This window comes from Panthera leo, chromosome B3 (genome assembly GCF_018350215.1).
Source record: "Panthera leo isolate Ple1 chromosome B3, P.leo_Ple1_pat1.1, whole genome shotgun sequence".
NCBI lineage: Eukaryota > Metazoa > Chordata > Mammalia > Carnivora > Felidae > Panthera > Panthera leo.
This window is the reverse complement of record NC_056684.1, coordinates 110,791,873-110,816,828: the sequence shown is the minus strand read 5'-3', so window position 1 is coordinate 110,816,828 and position 24,956 is coordinate 110,791,873. Positions and strand designations below refer to the sequence as shown.

Sequence of the window (24,956 nt, the reverse complement as noted above, 5' to 3'; positions counted from 1 at the left end):
CCCCGCCCAACCCCGGCCCTAGTGGGTTACGCCCCAGGGCGCAATGCAGAGCAACTCAGGCACCAAAAAGACAAAGTAAAACTAGTCGCACGAGGAGAGGCATCGTTATTTAGGCAGCCGGCTACTCCCCCAGAGCCTCCACCCTGCCCCCTGGGCCCGGCGCCCAGCGCTCAGACCATGCCCGGCTCCTGGAGCCCCAACTCCCTCCACGTGTCCTATCTTCCCAGCAGCCTCCTCTGCTGCCTTGGGAAGAAAACCTCCTGACAACTCGCGGTCTGCGGACTACGACTCCCAGCAGGCATCGCGCCGCTTCTCTCTCCGCCCCCTCCACAGGACACGCAGGCGCCCTGGGCTCCGTCAACAGGTTGGGCTGGCGACGACTATATGCAGTTCCTTATGGGATTTGTAGTTTTACTGGCTCCAGCTGGGCCGTCAGTCAAAGGGGCGACAACTACAAGTCTCGGCGGCCCCAGCGTGACGGGCCCGGTCACGTGGCAGGGGGCCGACCGGGCGTGCGTGCCGCCGTTGATCCGGTGCTGCAGTGAGGAGGTGGTTCTCGCCCGTGTTGTGTGTGTGTGTGCGTGTGTGTGTGAGTGTGAGTGAGAGAGCGAGTGAGTGAGTGAGTGAGTGTGTGTGTGGGGGGACTCGGCTTGTTGTTGTCGGTGACTTCCCCCTCCCCTGCACCCCTCCCCTTTCCCCGCCGCCGCTGCAGTGGCCGCTCCCTGGGCCGTAGGAAATGAGCGATAACGATGACATCGAGGTGGAGAGCGACGTGAGTCCTGGGGCTTCTTCCTTCCCGTACGGGTTGTCAGGCGGGGACAGCGGCCGGGGCTCTCCGCGGGGCGACGGCGGCAGGGGGTCGGGCAGCCTCCTCCTCTTCCCCTTCCCCCCCCCGCCCTTGACTGGGACCGCCTCTGTCGCGCTCCCGGCTCGCTCCCCTCCGGGCTCATAGCCGGAGCGGCCTTCTGGGACTGGAGGTGGGGAGGAGACACGCGGCCTTTGGGACCCCCACCTCCCCCCGTGGAGGAGGGTGCTGCGGCCTCCCGCTCCCATCCTATCCCGCTCAGGATCCGGGGGACTGGGACGGGGTGCGCCTGGGATCCCATTGTCCGGATCCCGGGTAAGGGGACGACGCTCAGGACCTGCCCCCTGGGTCCGCGATCACCCTCTTCCCGTGACCCGCGGATCCTGGGGGGTGAGGGAGAGCGGACAGGGGTTGGGAGTGCCCAGATACCCCGAGCTGGGTGCGAGGGGGAGGAGACAGTGCTCTAAATCCCCTCCGGCCGATGTCGGATCCTGGAAGGAGGGGCGGCGCTCGGGACCCCCCTGCCCCGCTACCGGATCCCGCTGGGGTGATGTCGGCGTGGGGTGGGGAGGGAGGGAGGGAGGGGGGTCGGGCCGACTCCCCACCCGCCGCTTCCTCCGCCGCCGGCATTTTCTTTCTTATTATTGAATGTGAAGTGTAAAAATAACTTCTATATTTTCTATTTTTTTTCTCTCTTATTCCAGGAAGAGCAACCGAGGTTTCAATCTGCGGTACGTCTCCTACTCTCCATTTCATTTTCATTTCCGTTCAGTTCTAGTCCTTTTTGGGGTCAGAGAGAAAAAGAGATTGTTCTATTATTTTTAATATTGTAGTAAACTCTCCTGTTAACCGCTAAGGTGAGGCGGGGCCTTGTTCTGGGGTTCTAGGTGGGGGGGTCGGGTTTGCAAATCTCATCATTCTAGACTCTCAGGTGGTAAGTTTCAGTGGACTGTAGGTGAGTGAAAGGAGCTGTTTGCAAAGAAATGAATCGTTCAGTAGTTTTCACGTGGGTGATCTAGCTGTCACTTTGTAAGTGTAAAATGAGAAATGTGTCATTCTGAAGTAAATTGTATTATTTTGGGTCAAAGTTGTCAGATTTACTTTGGAACAAGTAGGTTCTAAGCAATACATGCGTAGTTGTGTGAGGCTGAAGCCACATGCAAAAAATCATCTTTAACCAAAAGTCATGTGATTTCTACAGGCCTATAGAGTCTAGCACAACCTGGTATTTTTCTAATGCAGAAATTAGAAATGTAGAGGAGCCAAAGGTTGAATAGGAAAGTGTCACAAACAGCTTATTGTGGTCTATTTGCGTTGAAGGAGAGGTATAAAGAAAATAGAAAAATTGTTGAGGAAAGCGTGGCATTGCAGAGACAGATTTGCTAAAAGGTGGCGGTTGAGACCATACAATGTTATCAGTAATTTCTCAGGGTTTTGATATTAATGTTCTCAGTAGATGTTCTGTGGATTTAGATAGACACTAATCTCATGCCTTTCCAGTCTGGGACAGTGCGGTGGGTGTTCCATGAAGAGATTAGAGAAAGAAAAAAAGAATAGACACAAAATAAATCAGAGTCAGAGGGAGAGAAGTACATCAGAGTGTCTTAACATTTGACAAATGGAAACGGTACAGAGTTTATAGAATGGGGGGTCAAAAATTCAGATGCCTCTGGGGGGCTCAGGCAGTAAGATCATCAGGAATAAAGTAGAGAGGAGAGGTGAGGACTAGGGCTCTGGACAGCACATGTCTTTACTGAAAAGACGGCCATTAAACTCCAGTGGGTTGTTGTTATGTGGGAGTGAGGGCTCACTGTTGCCAGATCTTCCTGTTTTGAAGAAAGATTAGAAATCCAGATTTTTTTTACTTTTCTGATTGTTGACATGATGTTTGGGGACTTGTTAGAATTTGCAGGATGCCACTTTGATGCTTCTGTTATCACAGGATAAAAGCATGTCCACTGCCTTGTACCTACTGTTCAGTAGAGCAGACAAAGTTTCTGCAGGTTCTCCAAGCAGAGAGGCATTAAGAAAAATGTTTATTGAGAGCTAATATTTCCATAAAATCTGGAGTATGAAGTTGTTCCATCAGATTTTAAAAATTATCCCTGGGTAATAGTCACAAAAAAGATTTTGCTCTATTTTTCCTTGAAGTATTGTCAGATACTTACCTTTACACATGTATTTGGAAATTCAGTTCCTTTTTTTTAGTTACTATTACCCTTAATGGTGTGAATGTTGAGTTTCATGTTTAGAACCCAGTCTTTTTAAAACATTCCCCCCCCCCCCCCCCCCCCCCAGTTTCCAGTTATAAAATGTATTCCAGGGCTTGATCACGGTTGGAGGATAGGGATTGGTTAGGCCTCCTTTGCAGAATCATTATTTGAATTAGAATTACATTGGCTTTCCAGTGAGAGAGTTTTCTTTGTGAAAGTTTGGCTTACAGTTCTTGAAAGCTTTCTGCTTTTCAAAATATCCATCCACATGGGTATTGATGTAAATTGCTTTATTAAATTATTAAAATGTTTCCACTCTCCTAGAATGCTAATGTCATTGTTTTTCTTAGATATTTTTAGTTTGGTGTTAAGGTGCCTAAGATCTTTCTCTTTGATTTTGGGAGGTGGGCAGTGGGAGTGGATTTGATTCTGTTTTTAATTTGACACATCTATTTGCTGAAACTTTTTTGTTTAATTTTTTTTCATGTTTATTTTTGAGAGAGAGAGAGAGAGAGAGCGCGCGCGTGCGGGTGGGGGAAGGTCAGAGACAGGGAGAACAGAATCTGAAGCAGGCTCCAGGCTCCACACTGTCAGAACTGAGCCCGATGTGGGGCTCGAACTCACAAACCGTGATATTATGACCTGAGCCAAAGTCGGACACTTAACCAACTAAGCCATCCAGGCATGCCTATTTGCCGAGACTTTTAAACATTATCTGGCACAAAATAATCATAAGAGCATGGAAAGAAGAAGCAACAGATAAATATTTATGGCATATCAAACAATTATCATGAACAAATAGGGTAAAAAGGATTTCGGGTTTTTTTTCTCTGTGAATACATCACTTTATTTCCTGCCGTTTAGTATAGATAATACATTTTTTTTTATTCGGAGGGAACTATTCATAAGCTTTGTATTCAGAAAAGGTTGTGGACTGTGAACAACCAAATATTCAGGACTACAGAAGAACTTCTAACAAGTTATTTGGAAGGTTCTGTGGGTCCTAATGTAAAAAAAGACCCTCATTTGTCTTTTATGAGGTCACTACAGTAGATACAGCCTTACTGTGTGAGAAATTTAAGATTCTCTGCAAGAATAGTTAGGAAGTGAGGTTAACTCTAACAGAAAGTGAAACTGATTTGGTGAATTTTTTTTTCTGTTGCCTCAGTGCAAACGGAAAACAGCTTCTCCAGTGACCAGTAAGCTTTGTAAAGGAAATAATATTTTTATTACTAAATTTTATGCATCTCACAGTCCCGCTGGTATTATCTTACTCTTTTTTGGAGGGAAAAATCTGCATTTTAGAGAGACTTTTCTGGGACGGGTATGTTTCATACGAAGTAAATCCTTTTGTTTTATTTCTGTTTGGGAAGTTACTTTTGGAAAAAAGTGAAAGTAGACGAGAAATGCAGGGTTAGTGTGTTAGGAAACTCAAGGCTTATTATCCATATCAGCTGGATGTGTTAGAGTTACAGTATATCTGTTAAGGGGCGTAAAAACAGATCTGTGCAGTTTCAGGTGTGGGTCTTTCTCCTATTAAATATTTTTAACTTCGTAGTGCTCTGTGCTTTGTTGGGAATTACAGTCTATTTAGAAGGGAATGAGCTTGGTCGTCTTTGAGATTGGAATTTACTTGGAAGCCACTGTCTGTTTTACCTGGAATTAGTTGCGTAGAAGTGTGCACGCTGCATGTAATTTGTGTGTGCTTCAGAGTGTTGACAGTGGTACAGAAATGCCAGGCTTGCTTCTTAAATACGCCTGTTTGTTAGAGTAAAGGGTGTTCTTATGTTTTAAAGTCCTTTTTCAAGATGCCCGTAATGGGGAAATTGTTGATCGTGGAATCTAACTTGGTTTTCGATTAAAATTTCATGACCAAGGCATTTTTAATTTCTCAAATGGCTGTAGTTTGATAGCATATTTGGATAATAGCATTCCCAAGTTCTTTTAGGCACCAAATGATGCCAAACAAAACAAAACAAAAAACAAAAAACCTCAAAAACACATGTATTTAGTTGATTTTAGAAATGTATCGTAGGCATTTGGCTTCTAGCAGGAGAGGTGTTGGGAACTTGAAATTTATATCTTCCTATTAAGGACCTTAGTGGTTTCTCGTCGCAGCTGCCCATTATTTCATGTTGCAGTTTTCATGTTGATTAAAATGAGTTAAGTTGCTTAGAAATTCAGTTTTATTTCTCCTATTTGCTTCCCATCAGAAGTAATAAATAGATCTTTTCTGATGAGAATTTTGAACCTGTGTATTTTCCATGGTTGTGTTTCATAAGAGTAGCTTATTAACAATAAGCAACATTATCTCTCCTCTAAAATGCAATCTTTGAATTTCTTAAAGGCAGTACGTGTTTAGTGAGCAACTTTCAGTATATGCTGAGAGCATTTTTTGTATTGGACTTAAGAAGATTCTCCTTATAGGTGGGGTTAGATGTCAGATAGCCTGGAAATGGCATCGTTCTCGAAAACCTTGTGCGTCCTTGAATAATGGAGCATTTATTTCCCCCTGCTGTTTGCCTACCTAGAACTTGTAGGAAATGAGGCTGCTAACTGATGTAAGGCCTTGAAGGAAGATACATTCTCTGTGCAGTAAGTTGGAAGGAAATAATTTAAAGAGATTTCCCTCGATTTTGAACACACCTCCTTAGCTTGAATGACCTCCTGCCAGTTTAGCAACTTCTTGGCTAGGAAAATAATGTTTGCTTTCAACATATAATAACACTTAAGATACACGTGCTTGTTAGTGTCAGAGGTGGACAAATTGTAGGTGAAGATTTTTACTCTGGCTGCCAGTATGGAAAGTTTGGTGGAAATAAAACTGAGAGGCTGGATAAAAACCTTGGCAGAGATGTCAAAGCTGGAAGCGATTTGGTGCTGGAGTTCCTGTTGAGCATCTGTGGGCCACTCTTCAGTATCGCACAACCCTTTAGGATTTCTGTTAGCCTGGGATGCCCTGAAGGAAAGGTTTTTTGGCAGAAACTGCAAATTGAGTGTAGTTGAAGAGTGGCAGCATCCAGCCACTGCTCCTATAGGATGTAAGGAGGAAGGCATTTGCGGGCCAGCTGTGTAGCCCAAGAAAACCCCTGCTGTCTTCTAGAATTTGTTTGGTCCCATTCATCTTCATTCTCAAACATCTCAGTATGGGCAACAGAAAGCTGGCTGATTTCTTGAGTTGAGCTTTATTTAAGACACACAGTTGTTTGGCCCTTCCTGCACCCCACTCCCACCCCCTTGTTTTAAACTAGTTTTGAGTTTGTGGGAGGATCTCAGATGCTTGACACTGGAAGTCTTTACCCTGTTTTTCATTCTCAACTCTGAAATCTTGGCTCTTTCGAAAAAGGTTTCCAGCAAGTGAAGACTGTTAACAAAGCAGTGATAAGCCTGGCAACTGGCTCTTCATTTGGATGATTTGGGGCGGGGGGGCTGGGGAACATTATTATCGGGCTGGATGGATCTCTGTGGTTTGGAAATGTTTCCTGAACAGAATTCTCAGCATTGTGTAAAGGTTTTTCATATGGTCTTTCAAGCCGCTAGAGGTATCATTTAGTCTAGAGTTGCCTGGAGTTAGGCATGTTAGTTCTGCATATTTTTAATTTGCTCTTTCAGATGAGGCCTAGGGAGGAGACAATAAATACATCATTGCCATTGTCTCTGAGAGCTTTGAAATTGACTCTGGTTAAGAGTAGCTGCTTGGGATGGACATGGCAACAGGGATTGGTCTAAGATTCTACCCTTCTGCTAGTTAAATTGGGCCTGGAACCACCACAGAAATTCCATCCACTACTTCGAGAACAACAGTCCCCAGCCTAGGCTTTCTACCAGGCAGTGGACTGCTGCCTTTCCTTGTTGAGCCAACTTCTCAAACTTGGCTGGCTCCCCAGATAAGAAGCCAAGATTTCTGCTGATGGTCCACAGCCAAGTTCACTTAACAATCCTCTAACCAAAAGACTTGTCCATTTGAGTCCTTTCAAGGCTCAGTGAATGGGAAGGGGTAGTGCATTGTGGGGATGATTTTGGTGTTAGATTATACCTGGCTCCACCTGTCTAGTGCAGGCCTGAGTGAAACCAAGTTCAACTTGATTCTAACCTTTTGAGATATCCAGGACTCTCCCAGAAAGAAAACAGACAATTAGGATTTTATTTGTATCAACGAGAGGAATTGTGGGTAACTCTGCTGTCACTGCTTCTGTGCACAGCTCTTAAGCCGGGAGGAGGGCCAGGAATCAGGGTGATTTAGTAGACAGGAGTATCTTGGGCTGCTGCTGGAGACCAAAGCTGTGCAGTTAATTTGCATGTAAATAAACCATCTTAGGGAGTAGGTAACAAATGCTGGAGAGGCAGATGTCCTCTCCACCTTCTCAGTGCTTTAGGTAGAGTCAAGGTTAGAACCCAGCCCACCTTACCTGTGTAGGTGACTAGAGGGGACAGTAAGTTAGGAAAGGACTGGGTACTTAAATATGTTCAATACTTCCAGGTTATTTCATACCGCTGTTAGAAGGCATCGGCATTCTTGTTCTAATGCTGTGTGGTGCAGCACACCTACCTCTAGCCTTAAGTTATCTGGTGTCCAAGCTTGATCATTCCCTCAGTGTCCCCCTAGATTTCATATGTCATTGGAGTTCAGCAAGCACTCACTTTACCACGAATTCAGACTTTAACAAGGTTAGGAGGGTGTTAGAAGTGCCCAGGCATCTGCCCTGAAGATGAGTTGCCATGCCATGTAGAAAGAACCATGGCCATGATGGGAACCAGGTGTCTGATTCAGCAGAGCTAGAGGCGAGGTGTTGTGCTTGAGACACCAGGAGGGGACTTTGGTTACCACAGCTCCTCCCAGCCTCCTCTTCCTCTGTAATGACTCAGACTTAGGCTTATACAGTAGAATTCTAAGTCCTTTCATTCCCATGACTTGTCTTTATAGATTTTTGCCTGTGCACCTTGTCTAGTACAAGGATTCATTTGAGGCATTCTTGTCTAAGCCAAGTTATTTACTCTTGTTGCTTCATATCTAAAGTGCCCGGTGCTCTGTCTGGGTAGGTTAAAGCTACCCGAAATTTCCATTTACAGACTTGCTCTTTGAGTAGCTCAGCGCAACCTTGTGTATTCAGCGTAAATTCTCAGAGTATATTATTCTCCATAATTCCCAAAGTGTAGAAGTGATCAAGGTTCTTGCTTTAGACTAAGTTAAGTGTCTGTGTTCCATTTGGAGGAAATGCTCTTTTATTAGGGACCTGCTGAAGCTCTCTTGCAGTGCTCTCCAGCACTCTCTTTTGCCTGAAGCCAGTGTATTTTGCCGCTTGTGATTTGTCACCAGTCTTTGTCGCTCTCCAGCTGATAGTTCTTCGTGATTCTAAGCAAGACAGGATAAAGACTTCGGTCCAGTCTGTGGGTATTTAGATACTGCCAAATAAGCTTGACCTGCCACAGGTGCCTGAGGAAATTTATTCAGAGCCTGTGGGTGTCAGATGATTTGCTGTCTAAGAACAAACTTTCTGGCATAGCCTGTGTGAGGGGAAGCCCTTGGCAGGATGGCACCGTGGATCCACTTTAAAAAACAGGAACTCAGAATGTACTTGGTGTCTTTGTCATCTCTGTCATAATCTCAGATTCACGCATCTGGCTTTTCTAGAGGTTTTAGTTTCGATTGTATGATTTGGTGAGCAGGTCTTAAACTAGTCCCTTTTAGCAAGCTGGAGCCCAGAGCAGACTCATGGTGATGGGTTTCACATGAAAAGCACTGCACCAGTGACTTTACTCCTTTCCTGGGCACCCACCATGAGGAATCTCTTACAGTGGGGGTGATCACATTTTATGAAGGGGCCCCTCTGGAGCTTTTCCCTGGTCACTTCCTAACCATGGACTGGCGGCTGTTCTGTCACATAAGTAAGTTGTGGGGGAAGACTGATGTTGCAGGAGAGTTGCACTTTGTCCCCATGAATAACTTTTATTTTACTTATGCATGAGCTGGATGCATCGAGCTACTTTGGATGTTCCTGTCGCAAGCCTTGCTCACCCCTTTCTCCCCCTTTAGCAGATCCTAATTCTGGAGACTCCTAACTGCCCACCTCGACAAATCCTTCCCAGCCCAATCGCCAGGGACAGCGCTGACAGCATATACTTCCAGGCTATTCCCCACCCACCTGTACCAAGCAAAAGGAACGACATTGCTAATGTGCTCTTTTTCCCATTCTTCTAGGCTGACAAACGGGCTCATCATAACGCACTGGAACGAAAACGTAGGGACCACATCAAAGACAGCTTTCACAGTTTGCGGGACTCGGTCCCATCACTCCAAGGAGAGAAGGTGAGTTTATGGAGAAACTGATGGCCACAACTAACTTGGAACTTTCTGTGGGGCTTACCAGGCCACTCACCTATCTGGAAGGAAATTACATGGTTTCCTTACTTTTTGATTTTTTTGGGTATATGACACACCTACTCTGTCCTTAGCAAATAACGACAGATAAAATGGAGCTGCTTGTAAGACATTAGTAGGAGTTCTCTTTTAAAATCAGTATTACTTGTAAAATCAGTATTACTTGTGAATTACTCCTTCAAGAATTTATTATGACTATAGTATAGGGAGCAGCCCATAGAAGTTTGGGATAACACTAAGGATTTCTGAGGTTAGTGATTCCCTAGACCTCCACGAGCATTTCTTTTGTATAGTTCGAAGTTAGTACTTCTTTTAAATGAGACCTCTCAGGAATGTATGTGAACCAACCTGGACACTAGTGATCTCCCAGTTCCAACAGCTGTTATTTCAAGGCGTATAAAGAGCATGTTAAGCCGTGGGACAAAAGACTTAAGGAAAGAGACATGTTCATACGAAATGGAGGGAAAATAGTAACTGATCTTCTCCTGCTTCCCTCCGCCCCACTGATGGCCTTCCAGAAACTAATGTTTTCCCTGGAGAGGTAGGCACCAGCTGTTTCTACATTTGAAAAACAAAGTTGGAAGCTTTGGGTAAAAAGCGTATGGGTTGGGGTCACTTCTTGGAATTTGGAAAAAACATCTGTTTGCACAGTTAGTTATATCCTGAACACAGAACGTAGCCAGCTGCTCTCTGCAGCAGTTCAGTGGTAGAGATGGCGGACTGGAAAGAGGACCTGTGTACTTCTGTTTAGTGATACAGTGTTTAAAAAAACAGCTGTTTTAAGAAAAATCATTGCTCTCAGGTATACTTTCCGTAGCTCTCCTGATTCAGTTCTGTGGGTGGGGGTCCTGCGTTTGGTTATCCAGAGCCAAATTTGGAACCATTACAGTTTCACTTTGTTTATACTGTCACTCTGGTAAATCATGTGCTTTATACCTTATCTGAGGTGTGGCCTTGTATGTGGCTGAAGCATGGAGTAAGTCTGACCTTTATGAAAAAACAAAACAGGCCAGTGAATACCTAGTATTGCAAAACCAGAATTTGTCATGAGTTAGGCCTACTTAACATGGACTTACTTTAAGTGTCCTTGAACTAAGGTGCTTACCTAGGATAACAGCATTCCTAGACACAACACCGTCTAAGCAGCACAGGAAATCTTTATGACGGGGAGACAGACTCATTCTTTTCGTCAAAGTACACACATGCAAAGGATTATCTCTTGTGTTTGTTTGAGCTGTTGACAGTCAGTGCTCATATGCCATGGTATCGATCAAAACGACTTTGGTGAATTAAATGGAATGAGCTCCCTTCTCTTAGGTCTCACATCTAACCAGGAGTGGCACCAAGGCAATGTTTCCCAAGAAGTGGCCTTTGGATCACTCATGTCAGATTCACTACTGATTCTTAGACATTCTTAAGTTTGAGGACACTTTGGGAGAGGTTGGTCATAGGAGCTCAGCTGTACCATTTTCCTTATCCAGCCTGTTTTACATTACCATAATAATCTTCCTTAAGCCCTTAAAATCACAGTATCCTAAATCCTGTTGTCTCCTTTCTTCAGTGAAGTTGATGGTTTGAATTTGGTAGCCTCTTAAACTGAATAGTCATTCATTGTGGCCAGTTCATTTATTCACTCAGTCTGTTCATCGAATGCTTATTTGAGGTTTTTCTACATGGCAGGAACTGTTCTAGATACTAGGGAGACAGCCATGAACAAAACACACAAGCAGAAGCGCTTATTCTGGTGAGGAAAAGATAGAAAATGAGCTAATAACGTAAAATATATATAGCCTTTCAGTTAAGTGCTGTGGAGAAAATTAAACAGGGAAGGCAGGTTTGCAGTTTTCAATAAGCCAGACAAAACTCACTGGCAGGGCAACATTTGAACAAAGGTTTGAAGGAAGTGTGAAAGAAAGAACCATGTACCTATCTGGCGATGAGTAGTCCAGGCCAAGGGAAGGCAAGTGTAGTAGCCACAAGGCAGGAACCTGGGAGCACTGCCGGGCCTGTCCAGAGCCGAGGCCAGAGTGGCCAGGCTGGAACTGCAGGGATGGTGACAGGAAATGAGGTCAGAGAAGTAGCAGGAATAGGGGAGAAGAGCAGTCAAGGGGCCAGGTTATGTGGAGCCCATTAATAAAGCCCTAGTGTGGGAATTTACCAGGTGCCTTTTTAATTTCAGAGTCCTGTTCTGTGTTCTAATCCAGATATTTCACACGGAGCATGAGTAAAGTAACCCTGAGCCCCTCCGCATCTGAATTCCACCGTCTACATTGTTTTCCTTATCTGCCAGCATTGTTTCATAGATGCTGTAGGGAGTCTAGCAGGAAGAGTGCTTTGTCTCTCAGTCTTCCCTGTGCTCATTAAATGTTGTAATTTTTTAAAAATACGGTATTTGAACCTAAAGGAAATTGGCTAATTCTTGATTTGGATTGCAGTAATTAAGGTTGTGACATTGTGTAAATAATCGTGAGTTTGGGTGAGCTTCAAGTGGATTCTTGCAGGAAAGCCTCCAGGCTCCTTTGATTTGAGCATTTTTAACTTCCATGTGACTTCTCACTTAATATTTGAATCATCTGTCACGTGTCCTAAGCCTTTTGATTTTTAATGCAAAACCAGTACTGAGTGAGTTGGATCCTAACCAAGAATGGGGGATACTTGTATTAAAAAAAATAGCTTTAAATGTGAGACCCAAACTCTATCCTCGGCTTCCTCTATTTATACTGTTATCATAAACATTATAAAAAATGATCACCATCTGTGTAAGTAAAAAAAAAAAAAAAAAAAATCAGTAATCAACATCTGTGATGCAATGTAAAAGTAAGCACAGCAGTTCTCTGAGGTATTATGCTAATAGAATTGACGTTTGCTATTACTGCTGTTCCTGCCATCATTACTGTGTCAGAGATGAGGAAGCAACTTGAGATCATGGTCCCTGTCTGTAGCTGAACAGGGACTAGAACTCGGGATTGCCGATTGCCAAGGTCAGTCTTTCTACCATATCTTGTCTACCATATCTTGTTGGGAGCTCCCTCAAGATAGAGCCGGTATTCTTGGCAGTATGTCATTCAGGGGCTATTGCTAGAATACTCTCCTCTGAGGTGGTATATGTAGGTGCCACTGAAGTGCAGACAGTTGAGGATCATTTAACTCTGTACGTTTTTCTGAGTCCACATAGCTTCTCTGAGAAATAGACCATTGTAGTTGGTGGTCCATTTGGGTTTTGCCATAGGTCGCAGCGTTAGCAAGTAGACTCTTGAACTCTGTTGTTTAAGTTTCTTGTTTCCCATGTAGTTCTTCCACTGGACATCCCACAGGGAAAGATGAGATGGAATTAGAACCATCAGCCAGTCAACCAGAGTAAGGGAGTAACGACTGTTCTCTGGGAAGACATTACTTTTCTGGAACAGAATTATTATTTGTTTTAAGGGCAGTAGGTTGGGTGCTAGGGAGGGTTACCCGATGGCTTGCTGGCACTGAACTCATCCTGTTGATGTGGATTCAAGACCTGGTGGCCAGCCCCTTAGTTTGCCTTCACATGGGGATATAATTCTTCCCTCCACCCCATAAGTTAGCCCCAGCATCCAATCACACTGTCTCCTTAGCGTGGTTGACTTTAGTGATAAAAGGTTCTATTGCAGCATTGCCATTTGTAGCTGTATGGTGGTTTATAGAAATTTCTCATCTTTTAAGTCTCTTCCTAAATGTGTTTATCTTAATGTTTATTGGTTTCAGGCGGTTGTGCTATGGATTTCTCCTTTCTGGATACAGCTGTGTTAAAAAGAGAGAACATAACCTAAGATGAAAATAAAATCGGAGTTTCTTTTAGTGAGCATTAAGTTCAGAATTCTTTCCTTTTGGATGAGAACATGAGGGCACCGCCCCAGTCAGCTCCTGCCATAGACTCTGGCACGTGGTAATTCCCAGTACGTAGCTGTGGAGTGAGAGTGCCAGAGGAAACCGTGGGCTTGCTCAGTCCTTGAACAAAAGAACATCAGCCAACATGGTTGTGCTCACCTGTTTAGTTACGACCCAAGACCTATGTGAGTGCTGTAAAGGTTTAAAAGGTATAATAGTGTCTTCTCTTGAGGGTCTTGCTCCCTTGTTGGGAGAGAAGATTATATGTAATACTTAGCAATAATAAGGTAACATGCTGAGCATCGAAGGAGAGGTTAAAATACTGAGCTAGTCTGTTTCATTTCCATGAAAGCCCGCTTCCTTAACATGTTAAGGCGTCTGTCAAATAACTCACTTGTAACAGGGAACCTGACAGTTCTTATAGCTGAAGGTCAGTGTCCTGTTAAAGTCACTCAGCACTGTGACCGGGGCACTTATCCCAGTTCTAATTGTTTGTGTAGTTACCCGGTGAATGTCTGCCCATCCTCCACACTACACCATAAGAAGTACCACGAAGGCAGGGAAAACAGCTTCTGGTCGTATTGCTTTCCCTCAGTTCCTGGCACAGGAACTGTGCAGAGTATTTGTTAACTAAAGGAAAGAGGCCCCCTGTCCATCCACTCCGGCCACGTTATACTGGGAGAGGCTCATTCTGGTGGGCGCCTCTTAAGGCGTGCAGTTCATTTGGCAACACTGTTTCTACATCATATGGGGCTGTTGAAGGGATTATGTTGTAGATGAAAGTAAGCCACATCCCTGCCCTTTTCACCACCTTTCTCATTATTACCTGACCAGACTCCAACCTGTGCAGTAATTTGCTTCACAACTAGGTTTTTCAAAAATTTAATTTTCTACCTTCAATTTATTGTCCGTGGTTGCCTGAGTCTCCATTAATCCCTGGGTTCAGCAAATGTAAGTGTACTGATTTATTGAATTCCTTGTAAACTGTTTCTGTGCTACTGAAAACCTTTCCAGGGCTTTTCAGTGCCCCTCAAGGTAAGGATTGGTATTTTATGTTCTCTAAAGAAGGTGCCCACCTTGCCCTCCTGCTTTTTATCCCCCTTCCCTGACTGTGGAGCAGTGTACACCCTCCTCTTCTCCCCCAGAAATGTCATCTGTTGGAGTTCCTTCCTTCTCTCAAGGCCCAACTCCAGCCTTACCGCCCAGATGACATCAGGGTTTCACAGTGAAGAGACCCACTCACAAGGGCCCCCCAGCCTGTGCACTCTTTGCTGCCGGAGTGCCTCCATGTTCTCTTTGCCTGGGCCTGTCTGCCTGCCTGCCTTCACGGCTCATATCAAGCAGTTCACCACCCAGAGAACCCCACAGTATTGCTCCCCCATCAGCCCCAGTGGTCATGGGCTTCATGGGGCCTTGCCTGTGTCTCCCTTTTCTCTGTGACCATCTTATCACCTAGCTAAAGGGTGTGCTTCTCGAGGGCAGAAGCCTTGTCCATTCTTCTGGAAGTCTCTGCAGTGCAGAGCAGGGGAAGGTTCACTCCTATGGAGAGGACTAGAGAGCCAGGAAACCGTACCTAATGCTTTTCCATCTCGAGATTTGAAGGATACCCAGTTGGTTTCCGGGGCTTCCCTTCAGCATTTCTTTCCTTGCAGCAAAATTACAAAAGTTTAGGAAAAATGGGAAGAAGAAAACCTCCCCTTCCTCCAACTTATAGCTTTCTTTTGTTCTAAGATTTGAAGACAAGTGTTGCCCAACAGATGTTTCATGTGAGCCACAGATACAATTAAAAAAAATTTTTTTTAATGTTTGTTTATTTTTTGAGAGAGTGAACAGGGAGGGGCAGAGAGTGAGGGGAACAGAGGATCTGAAGCAGGCTCTGCACCCTCAGCGAGAGCCTGATGTGGGGCTCAAACTCACGAACCGTGACATCATGACCTGAGGTGAAGTCAGACGCTTAACTGACTAAGCTATCCAGGCACCCCTACAATTAAATTTTCTAGTTGACACAGTAAAAAAGTAAAATAACAGATGAAGTTAATTCTAATAATATATTTTATTTAACCTAGTATGCAAAAATAAATATGACTTCAACAAAATCCAATATATTTTATGCTTGCAGCACAGCTTAATTTAGTCTAGTCACATTTCAAGTGCTTATTAGCTATTTGGACGACCATGCAGTTTAAAGACCTGTCTCCCCACTGGACACCCCACTTTAATATGACTGACATTGGGTGCCATCTTAAAGTGAACGTCAAAAGAAACTTGCCTTTTTTAGTTCTCCCCCCACAAGCTGCTATTATGAAATCCATGGAATAATTGATGGCATCTAAGAAGCAAGGAGATGATGGTATTACCAATCTGAGTATTCCCTTCTGGTTTCTTCCTCTGCACGTCTTACATGGGAGAAATGTTACAGCTTGCTGTTTTCACGTACCATGCCTTTTGCCCAGCTGATGATGTATTCATATATTTAGTCATTAGGCATGTTTCTGTTGGCCATTTAGGTTGCTTTTCATTTTTTGATTTTATAAATAATGTAGTGATGACCATTTTGTTGCAGGTGACTGTTTCCATAGAGTCGATTCCAAGAAGTTGGATTGCTAGGTCTAGGAGTAAGAACATCTGGGTTTTGCCATTTGTTGCCAGAATTCCTCTAGAGAGGATTGTTTTCATGTCTTCATTCTTTCCTTTTTTATTCTTTAAAGCAAATTCAAAAGACTAGTCTTTTAGGGGCGCCTGGGTGGCTCAGTCGGTAAGTGTCCGACTTCGGCTCAGGTCATGATCTCACGGTTCGTGAGTTCGAGCCCCGCGTGGGGCTCTGTGCTGACAGCTCGGAGCCTGGAGCCTGCTCCGGATTCTGTGTCTCCCTCTCTCTCTGCTCTTCCCCCACTCACACTCTGTGCCTCTCTCAAAAATAAATAAACATTAAGAATAAACAGACACCTTATTTAAAAAAACACGAAAACAAAAGACTAGTCTTTTGACAGTGTTTTGAAAGTACCAGTATTACCATCACTGGAATTTTTTTGAAGAGGGGGAATTAATTTAGTAGGCAGAGTTAGTAATTAATTTTGTATTTTGTTTATTACCTAGAAGATTAAATCCTTTTCCACATGTTTATTTACTAGTTGTATTTCCTCTTTGGGGAATGTGTGTTCCTGTCCTTCATGGTGAAACCTTGATGAATAAGTGTCACACCCTCATCTCAAACTACCAAGGGCACAACATGTTTGAAACATGATTTGTGTTGACTCTTAAACAAATGTCTGACTCCTGGCTTTAACTAAGCCCCGTAAAGGGTATGATGCCTTCCCATAGTAAGCCACAAAATAGTCTAGGCTGGGGAGGGCTTGGTAGCAGGAAGCTTTGAGGGTGGCTCTGATCCCACAGCCTCCCTTGTTGGCATTGATGGGGGTTCCATTTTGGAATGAACCACTTTAATGCAGGCCCAGATTTATTGTGCAGATTCTTTAATTTCTATTTTCAGAAGATGACTCTTCAAATGGAAATGTATATAGGCTTTGCCCTAGCTTTCTCTTTACCTTAATACGTGTAAAAGGTTGTGCAAGGTGTCAGAAAATAAAGGTTTTATGTTTCCTAAAATATGTAGTGCAAAACAAATGTCAGTTAGTGAGTCAGGCAGTAGTTCTTTTTTCATTCCCCAGGATGTGGCATTTTGGTTCTTGAAGGAACAAGGCAGTGGTAACATCTGATTTTGACAGCAAGGAGGGAGGAGGAAAAGTGATGAATACGACTAAGGTGATTACTTCTCCAGTCAGGGTTAGAACCCCAGGGAATAGCAATGGTGTTCCTAATGTGAACATTCTAGCACTACTCTTCTCTTCCTTACCTCTCTCCGCCTGCTTTCTAAAATAACGTGGCTTTTTACACAAATCCAGATTACTGTAATAAGCTTTACATCTCCAGAAACATGTGGAACTGTGCCTTATGTAAAAAGTTTTGATTTAGTAACCTTGGATTTTATCCTAATGTCAGTGTTAACTACTTCAAGAAACATTTGGGGCCTTAAGAAGGTTCTAATTAGAATGAAACTCTTGGGTTTGGATCCTTTTGTGAAATAATGTAGTCACTTCTTGCAACACATGAGGTGGGTGCACTGTGTTCCCAAATGGAGTTCTAGTCAAGTGGGTGCCTCTCGAGGCTGAGTTGACCCTTTCTTCTGTCTCCTTATTGCTGTGGCACAAGCTGGAAAAGGGGCAGGAACCTGCTGGGCCCCTTGGCCACACCACAGTGGGTCTTCTTTGTCCATATTGGTCTTATCCTTGTTAGGTAACGAGGCTGACCGCACTGTAGAGGCTGGTGTTTCCCCTCCTCCGGGGTCAGGTTCAGTCCTAGATAGATGCAAGCTATCTTGCATCCTTAGGCTTTTTCTATTTGTTTCTTCTCTGCTAGAAGCCTGTTTGGTTTTCACTTGTCTTTAAAAGAAAAAGAAAAACAGTCTTCCTTCAATGCTGCTGTTATTACAAGCTACTTTTTTTTCATTTCTTACTTTGCCAACCTAATTTTAAAAAACTAGTCTTCAGCTTCAGCTCTATCCCTGCACTCATTAACTGTGCGGGGGTGATTTACCTAAACTCTGACTCCTCCAAGGAAACCATCCTCCCTGGGTCTTTATCGACATCAGTGTAGACAAATCTCATGACTCTTTCGTAGTCCTTTCCCTCCTGCTCAGACTCTTCTCTCAGACCATGCTGTCAATGCATTTCTGTCCATCTTTTTTTATTAGTTCCACAGTTTCCTCTGTGCTCCCAAAATAGAGGTGTCTTGGAGGCCTTGGTTCAAATCCTGACTCTACTACCTGCTACTAGGCAAGTTAGAGCGCTGTGCCTCTGTTTCCTCATTTATAAAATAGGGGACGTAATACATCAGAAGGTTGTATGAAGATACCTGGCATTAAATAAGTGCTCAGTAAGTGTTAGCTGCTGCCATTCTTACCATCGTCATCATTTGTACTGCTGTAATGCAGCTGGGGCTTTGGAACAGGACCTGGCAGGGCTGTCCAGTGCATTTTTGCATGGCTCCCACAGGTGAAGGAGGAACCCGAGGAGCCACTTTACATTGACTCGCACGGTCACATAGAGGCCCAGTACCTCTTTGGTCCCCCCAGCCACAGTGTGTGCTGTCTCAGGGCTGTGTCCAGACCATTAAAGAGATCGGTTTCTGCTCAGAAAGGCGGAATCAGAATTGGTGCCTCCTGACTGTAAAACCTAGCAGGGAGAAAATTATCCCAGTTCCTAACAGGTATCCAAAGGCAACAGTCCATCTGTGGACACAATGACTTACCAAGTTCTGTCTGCTCAGTCACTCACTCACAGATTGCTGACTTAGCTAACCCTGCATTTCAAAAAACAGAAACCGAAAGCTCTGGGCCATTCCATAGTCCATGCTCTAAAGCCTGGGGCCGCACACAGTCCTACCATAAAGCCCAAGGTTCTTGTCTGTTTCTTTTTATTGTTCACATAGTAGAAACTCCTAAAGGCGAGAAGGGCCTGCCCACACCTTAATCTTGTGGCCAGGCATGTGATCATATGGTTTGGAAAGTCAGGAAGAGGGGATTTTAGATGTCTAGCATTTTCTCATCTCAACCTTTTGCTGTCCCTCCAGCGCCAACCCCCCCCCCCCCCACCCCGGACTAGATACGCATGTAAATTTGGGGGAATTCTGTATTCTGTGCTTTAAGTTTTCTCTCGTTGGATTTTACTTGGTGAGTACTCTGGGAAGGGCACAGTTAATAAATTAATTGAACCATTCTTTTGGACTTGGCTAAGAGGTGGCCTGGGACGCTTCTGCCTTGAGGGGATAATGGAAGGGCTGTGCTTAGCCCTCTGGAGGCCTTGAGCCGGGTGTATACCAATCCCACCTTCTGTGGGGACCTCTGTGTTCTGAGCATCTGTGAATTTTATCTTCATGTGAAAACTGCCCTGGAATGGAAACTTGCACCACTCACAGGATCTTTTTCCCTTTTTGGTTTGTTGTGCTCTGCTTACTGCTCACTTTCACTTCATGGTTTCATGTGTCAATATGCGAAGAAGAAACTGGTCACACACAGGCTGCTACTCAGTGTGGTATTTCATTAAGAGTCCTCACCAAACATTTTCAATCTTGCTTCTTTCCCCTCGTCCCAGCTGCAAATGAGTAGTTAAATAAGGGCTAGTGTTGCTTTCTGGGAACTGTTAGTGGAAAAAATAGGCAGACTTAAAGAGAGACTGGGATGTGAATATGCACAGCAACTGGATCCTGATGGGGTGCATAGAATTTGGAAGGCTGATTGGGGTCTGAGAGAATTTCTAGTCAGATAAGAAACAGCCACAGAGAGGGGCGCCTGGGTGGTTCAGTTGGTTCAGCATCCGACTCTTGCTTTCAGTTCAGGTCATGATGTCACAGTTCCTGGGATTGAGCCCCGCATCGGGTACTGCACTGACAGCATGGAGCCTGCTTGGATTCTCTCCCCGTCTCTCTGCCCCTTCCCTGCTCACGCTCTATCTCTCTCAAATAAATAAGCTTTAAAAAAAAAAAAGCCACAGAGAGAAAGATTATATCTGCAGTCACAGAGCGCATTAATGACAGAGCCCAGAATGCAACTGTCTCCTGGATGCCTAAACTCTTCCTTGCCACTCTGCCACCTTTCCTACAGTGCTACTTCTAAATTCCATCTCTAGGGGCACCTGGGTGGCTTTAGTCGGTTAAGTGTCTGACTTCGGCTCAGGTCATGATCTCGCAGCTCGTGAGTTCGAGCCCCATGTCGGGCTCTGTGCAGACAGCTCGGAGCCTGGAGCCTGCTTTGTGTCTCCCTCTCTCTGCCCCTCTCCCACTTGCACTCTGTCTCTCTCTCTCTCAAAAATAAACATTAAAAAAAAATTCCTTCTGTAGTATCTAGAGAAGCAGAGTATTTTCATTACTCCTTTCTAATTATGTGCTCCCCTTTTTTTTTCATTTTATCCCCTAATAATTAGACCTAATAAGTCCCCTTCAGCAGAAATGGGGAACAGCAACTGAAGTAGCCTTGCAGCCAGAGTCGTAAGCCCCGGTGGCACGGTACTCTCATTCTTCCTACAGAAGGTGCCCTATTCAAGAAGCACACCTAGCTCAGTCTCCACTCTCATGCCTATGCCGTGCTGTTCTCCCTGCCCAGAGTGACCCGTTCCCACAGATGTCACCCTGGGTTAGACCAGGCTTCACTGTTTCAGATGGGAGCGCGCACGTGTGTGCCTGCGCACACACAGAGGCCGAGGCCCATGCCTGGCACACAGTAGGTAATCACCCCAGCCAGAAGCCATCTTTTCCCATGGCCTTTCTAATCTGTGCTACTCAAGTTACAGTTGTTGGTGCTGCCCTGTGGTTTGTCTGTGTATAGATATATTTATCTCCTCAGCTAGATAGTAAGTAAGCTTCTGGGCTAAAGAAGTCATGACTAATACATTTTGTGTCCCCACAGTGTCTGCTCAGTTCCTTGCATATAATTTGCACCAGATAAAAATGGTTGAATATGAACAATTTCCTTTTGAGGAAATTGCCTTAAGCATGCTATAAGAGGAAAGCCTGGAAATTCTAGTACTTGTGAGGACTGGTGAATACACCCAGGCCTTGCAAACTTCTCTGATGCCCAGCCCAGCCCGAGGTGTATAAATTGAGATTGTCAGGATTTAATACAAGTGGATTTAGTTTTGCTATCCTGAGTGTGGATGTTTTCTCTGCCTTTTCCCCCCTGTTGTGTTCTGGTTGTCAAGGACCCGCCAGGATGGTAACACAGAATTGTCTGGTACTGCCCTACCATGAGTAAGAAATTTTGCTACTCCTCAGAAGCCTCGGTGGCCTGAATGCCACACTCAACTTCTAGACTACCCTGCCTTGGGCATCAGTCCTCTTCGCTTTGTACCATTCTACCTGTTTGGCTAGTTGGCTGCTTGGCCGTGAGTAACTCTGGCCATGCTTGCAACCTGGAGGGAATCTTCCAGGCATGTTTGGCCTTCAGGGGCAGAGTAACCTGACATCCATTTTAATGGCTTATCAACTTGTTCCTCTAACAGGGCAGTGCCTAGGCTGCCCACGGCTGTGGTAAAGGTGTGGTTGCTTCCTGAAATGGCCCAATCTCATGCCCTTCCTGTGTTGACATCAAGCTCTGACAGCTTTCACAAAAGCCTCTTTAGCCAGGAAGGCTGAAATGGTGACACAGCAGCACAGCTCAGTTGGAAATAGGTAACACAGTCAGGGTTTGTCTGAAATCTAGGGACCTTGGGGAAAAATTTTGAGCCTCCTCCAACTCCGAGCTGGCTCCCACCGAGATCTTGCTCTTGTCTCACTGGACCAGCTGCCCGTAGTCACACCCTAGCAGAGAGTGAGTAGCCTAAGCTCTCGGCTAAGTAGTAGTTTAATGTTTTCAGACATGGCCAGGCCGAAAGTTGAAAGCAATCTAAAGAACCAAAGGGGATGGGGGGAGTACAAATTCAGGAGTCAGATGGATCCGAGTTTGAATCCAGGCTCTGCCGCTATCTAGCTGTTGACTTTGACTAACCGAGTAAACTTCTCTGAGCCTCGGGTCCCTGGTGGAGCCGCCTCTCAGAGAGTGCTGCTGCATAAAGCACTCGACGCCTTGACTGGCACAAAGAAGGCTCTTAGCAGCGATTCCTGTGTTTCCTCAGCCTTGTCCCACCTCACCCTCCTGCTTCCATTCCCCCGTGCTGCTGTTGCAGAAAGGCATGGTTTCCTCACCGCTTGGACTAGGTCTTTATTTTGTCCCCTTTGCTTTTTTTCATATTGCAACAGGCATCCCGGGCCCAAATCCTAGACAAAGCCACAGAGTATATCCAGTATATGCGAAGGAAAAACCACACACACCAGCAAGATATCGATGACCTCAAGCGGCAGAATGCTCTCCTGGAGCAGCAAGGTGAGCACGTGAGCCGGTGGGGCAGCCGGCCCTGCTGTGCTCTGGCCAGGTCAGGGCTTCGCACCTGGGCCTGCAGAGTCAGAACCAGTCACGGAGCGCGTGCTCATAAGCAGCAGCAGCCCTGCTTCTTGGGCCTGAATAGTTGAGTGTTAGAACCATCCTGAGGAAGGACCTGAGCCTCCAGTGAGGGAACAGTGGAGTCTAGGGGTTGGACATTTGGAGACTTTTTCTGACCTGATCTCTCCCCTTCTTGGGGCTCAGGTGCTCTGCCTGTGGTAGGGGTCACACCTGGCATCAGGTGTCTCTTTAAAAGAGCTTTGAGGTCCTTGGATTGGAGTGTGCTTTGTAAGTACCAGAAACTCCAGGTTTTCAGGGACAGTGAGCCCTCCCCATTGTCAATGGTAGTCCAATCAGGGCAGCCTATGGGCCAGGCCCATGCTGTTCTCCAATGCTCACACCCACCTTTTCCTACAACCACAGGGGAAAGCGAGAGCTGATCAAGTTCTTTGTTCCTGGGGAATTCACTTCTCTTCCTCCCTCATGGAAGATGCAAGTAAAAGGAAATGCAAGTAACCACCTGGGTTAGAACACCTCAAATAAAATAAAATAAAATAAGATAAAATGAGTGGGTTGACCTTCCAGGCTCAAGATGAGCTGAACCCCGAGGGATGGGCAGCGGGGGGCAGTATCGGGTTGGTTACTGGGCCACGCAGCCTGCATGGAGGGGCTGTGTGTCGAGAGGCCCAGGTATGCTGTGTGCATTGGCGACTTGCTTCCAAGTGTCCAGCTTGTCTTTCCAAGTGGATCTTGTACAAGAGAGCTAAGCCAGAACTTTTCTTTGGCCGACATCTTATGTCATCCTTCCCTGCTGTTGTGTGGCCTTCACACCCTTGTGGAGCCTGGCATCGCCAGGCCATCTTCTCTGTCATTGTGCTGCTGGGTCCCACAGGGAGCTTATGCTCCTGTCTCTACAGTCGACTTCCATGGCAGGACGGTGACATCACAAGCCTTCTCTTTAGGGTTGGGAGGCATTGCAGAGTGGCTGGCCATGTCCACTGGGCCCCCAGGTCTGGCTGGGAAAGGAGGAAGGAAATGAAGTGTGTGGGTGGAACAGGCACCAGAAGGGAGTTACTTCTGAGCCACCCTGAGCCTCGGGGGCCAGCAAGCCCTTCGGAAGAACAGGCTGGACCCTGAGCTGAGACTCGGTTGCTTCCCTAGTCTCCAGAAGGCTGTAACCCGCTCGCTTGGTTGCCTTTCAGTCCGTGCACTGGAGAAGGCGAGGTCGAGTGCCCAACTGCAGACCAACTACCCCTCCTCAGACAACAGCCTCTACACCAACGCCAAGGGCAGCACCATCTCTGCCTTCGATGGAGGCTCAGACTCCAGCTCGGAGTCGGAGCCCGAAGAGCCCCAAAGCAGGAAGAAGCTCCGGATGGAGGCCAGCTAAGCTCCGCGGGGCAGGCCAGCAATACAAACTGTCTGTCTCCTCCATCGTCCCATCCTCCTTTCAGTTCATCCTTAGAACCCTCAGAACCATTTAAGAGACTCTTGTTTTCCTCTTTTCTCTTTTTTTTTTTTTTTTTTTTTTTTTTAATTTTATTTTTACGTAGAAGCTCTTGGACAACAGCTCTCGTTCTCCTTCCCCATTTCCACAAGCTTTTTTTTTAATGTTTCCCTTCAGGGATTCCCTGTCCCCACCAGGAATTTTTAAACCAAAATACCCCAACTTGGCAGCTTTTTCTGTGGAGGACAGACGGCCGGCCGGACCTCTGAGCACATGGTGTCCTGACCACCCACCAGCTCCTCCAGCCCCGCCGGGCACATGCCCGGAGGACTCCTGCCCCTCCCAGGCCTTTCCTCCCAGGCCACCCTCACCTCCGTTTGATAGACTTTGTGAATCTGTGGACTGCTCTACTTTAAGAAGATGACCAGTTTGGAGTAATCAGAATTAATCCCCCTTCTTTTTAAGTTTTTGTTTTTGTTTTTTTCTAAAAAGCTATTTATCGCTCCTATTGAAAGGCCAGATCCCTGAAGAAGTTTGTGGTATAAATACAAGTGGGGACAGATTTGCAGCACAGAGTCTTTGGCCTGTTTCACTCCTGCTTCTCCCAGCCAACCTTAGGGAGGGCTGCGTGACACTCGTGTGGTATGTGTGGGGGACAGCAGGCAGCAGTGAAGTGGTAGCCGCCAGGGGGTGGTAGGGGGTGGGACAAGGAGGGAGGATCGGGTCGGGTAGAGGTTTTGTATTGAGGGCCAGTGATGATGTTTTGATATTTATTTCCTGCTACTGAAATTTGAATCTGAGTGAATTGTCCCTATTTCTGATGATGTCGGTATTGCAAAGCGACAGATTCATAAAGTAATGATCAAATCTTCCTTTCTTTCCGTGTGTATTTCTAAGAAATAGAGCCAACTGATTTTGTATGTAAATACCAAGAGCAATTTACCTGGTACTAAACCCGCACCCCAGTGCGGACCCTTCCCCACCCTGACCCCATTCCTGTTCCAACTGTCCTGGAACCCGTTCCCATTGTGTGATCCAGCCCTGGTCCTGGCTGCGGTCAGCAGATCCCAGTGAAGGGTTTTGTGTGTTTAGGCCTCATTTCTTTGTCTTTTTCCTACTCCGTTCCTGGCATTTGCTGATTTCTAGTGTGTACTCTGTAGTCTCAGTCCGTGTTTGATTCCATTCCATGGAAATAAAAAGTATGTTGTACATACTGCCCAAGAATTGTCTTGCAAGTTAAGGCTTTCCCCTTTACTATAAGACTATAAATAAAAACTTATTTTATCCTT

The 24,956-nt window shown here is 45.5% G+C and overlaps 1 protein-coding gene across 5 annotated transcripts; it reads left to right on the top strand.

Annotated features, from left to right (window-relative positions):
• Window positions 1-435: 435 nt before the first annotated feature.
• MAX (MYC associated factor X) lies at window positions 436-24,956 on the top strand. 5 transcript variants are annotated; one of them, XR_006203899.1, is made up of 6 exons: window positions 500-772; window positions 1,510-1,536; window positions 9,218-9,325; window positions 22,040-22,163; window positions 22,644-22,744; window positions 23,423-23,508. XR_006203899.1 is itself a non-coding variant. In XM_042943523.1 (5 exons), the coding sequence occupies exons 1-5, from the start codon at window positions 737-739 to the stop codon at window positions 23,608-23,610; spliced, it is 483 nt and encodes a 160-aa protein (XP_042799457.1). In that variant the 5' UTR covers window positions 503-736; the 3' UTR covers window positions 23,611-23,705. The 5 variants fall into 5 exon arrangements, 3 of the variants coding, with proteins under 3 accessions (XP_042799459.1, XP_042799457.1, XP_042799458.1); XR_006203898.1 differs by having other exon boundaries at window positions 22,644-22,728; window positions 23,423-23,504; XM_042943523.1 differs by lacking the exon at window positions 22,644-22,744 and having other exon boundaries at window positions 503-772; window positions 23,423-23,705.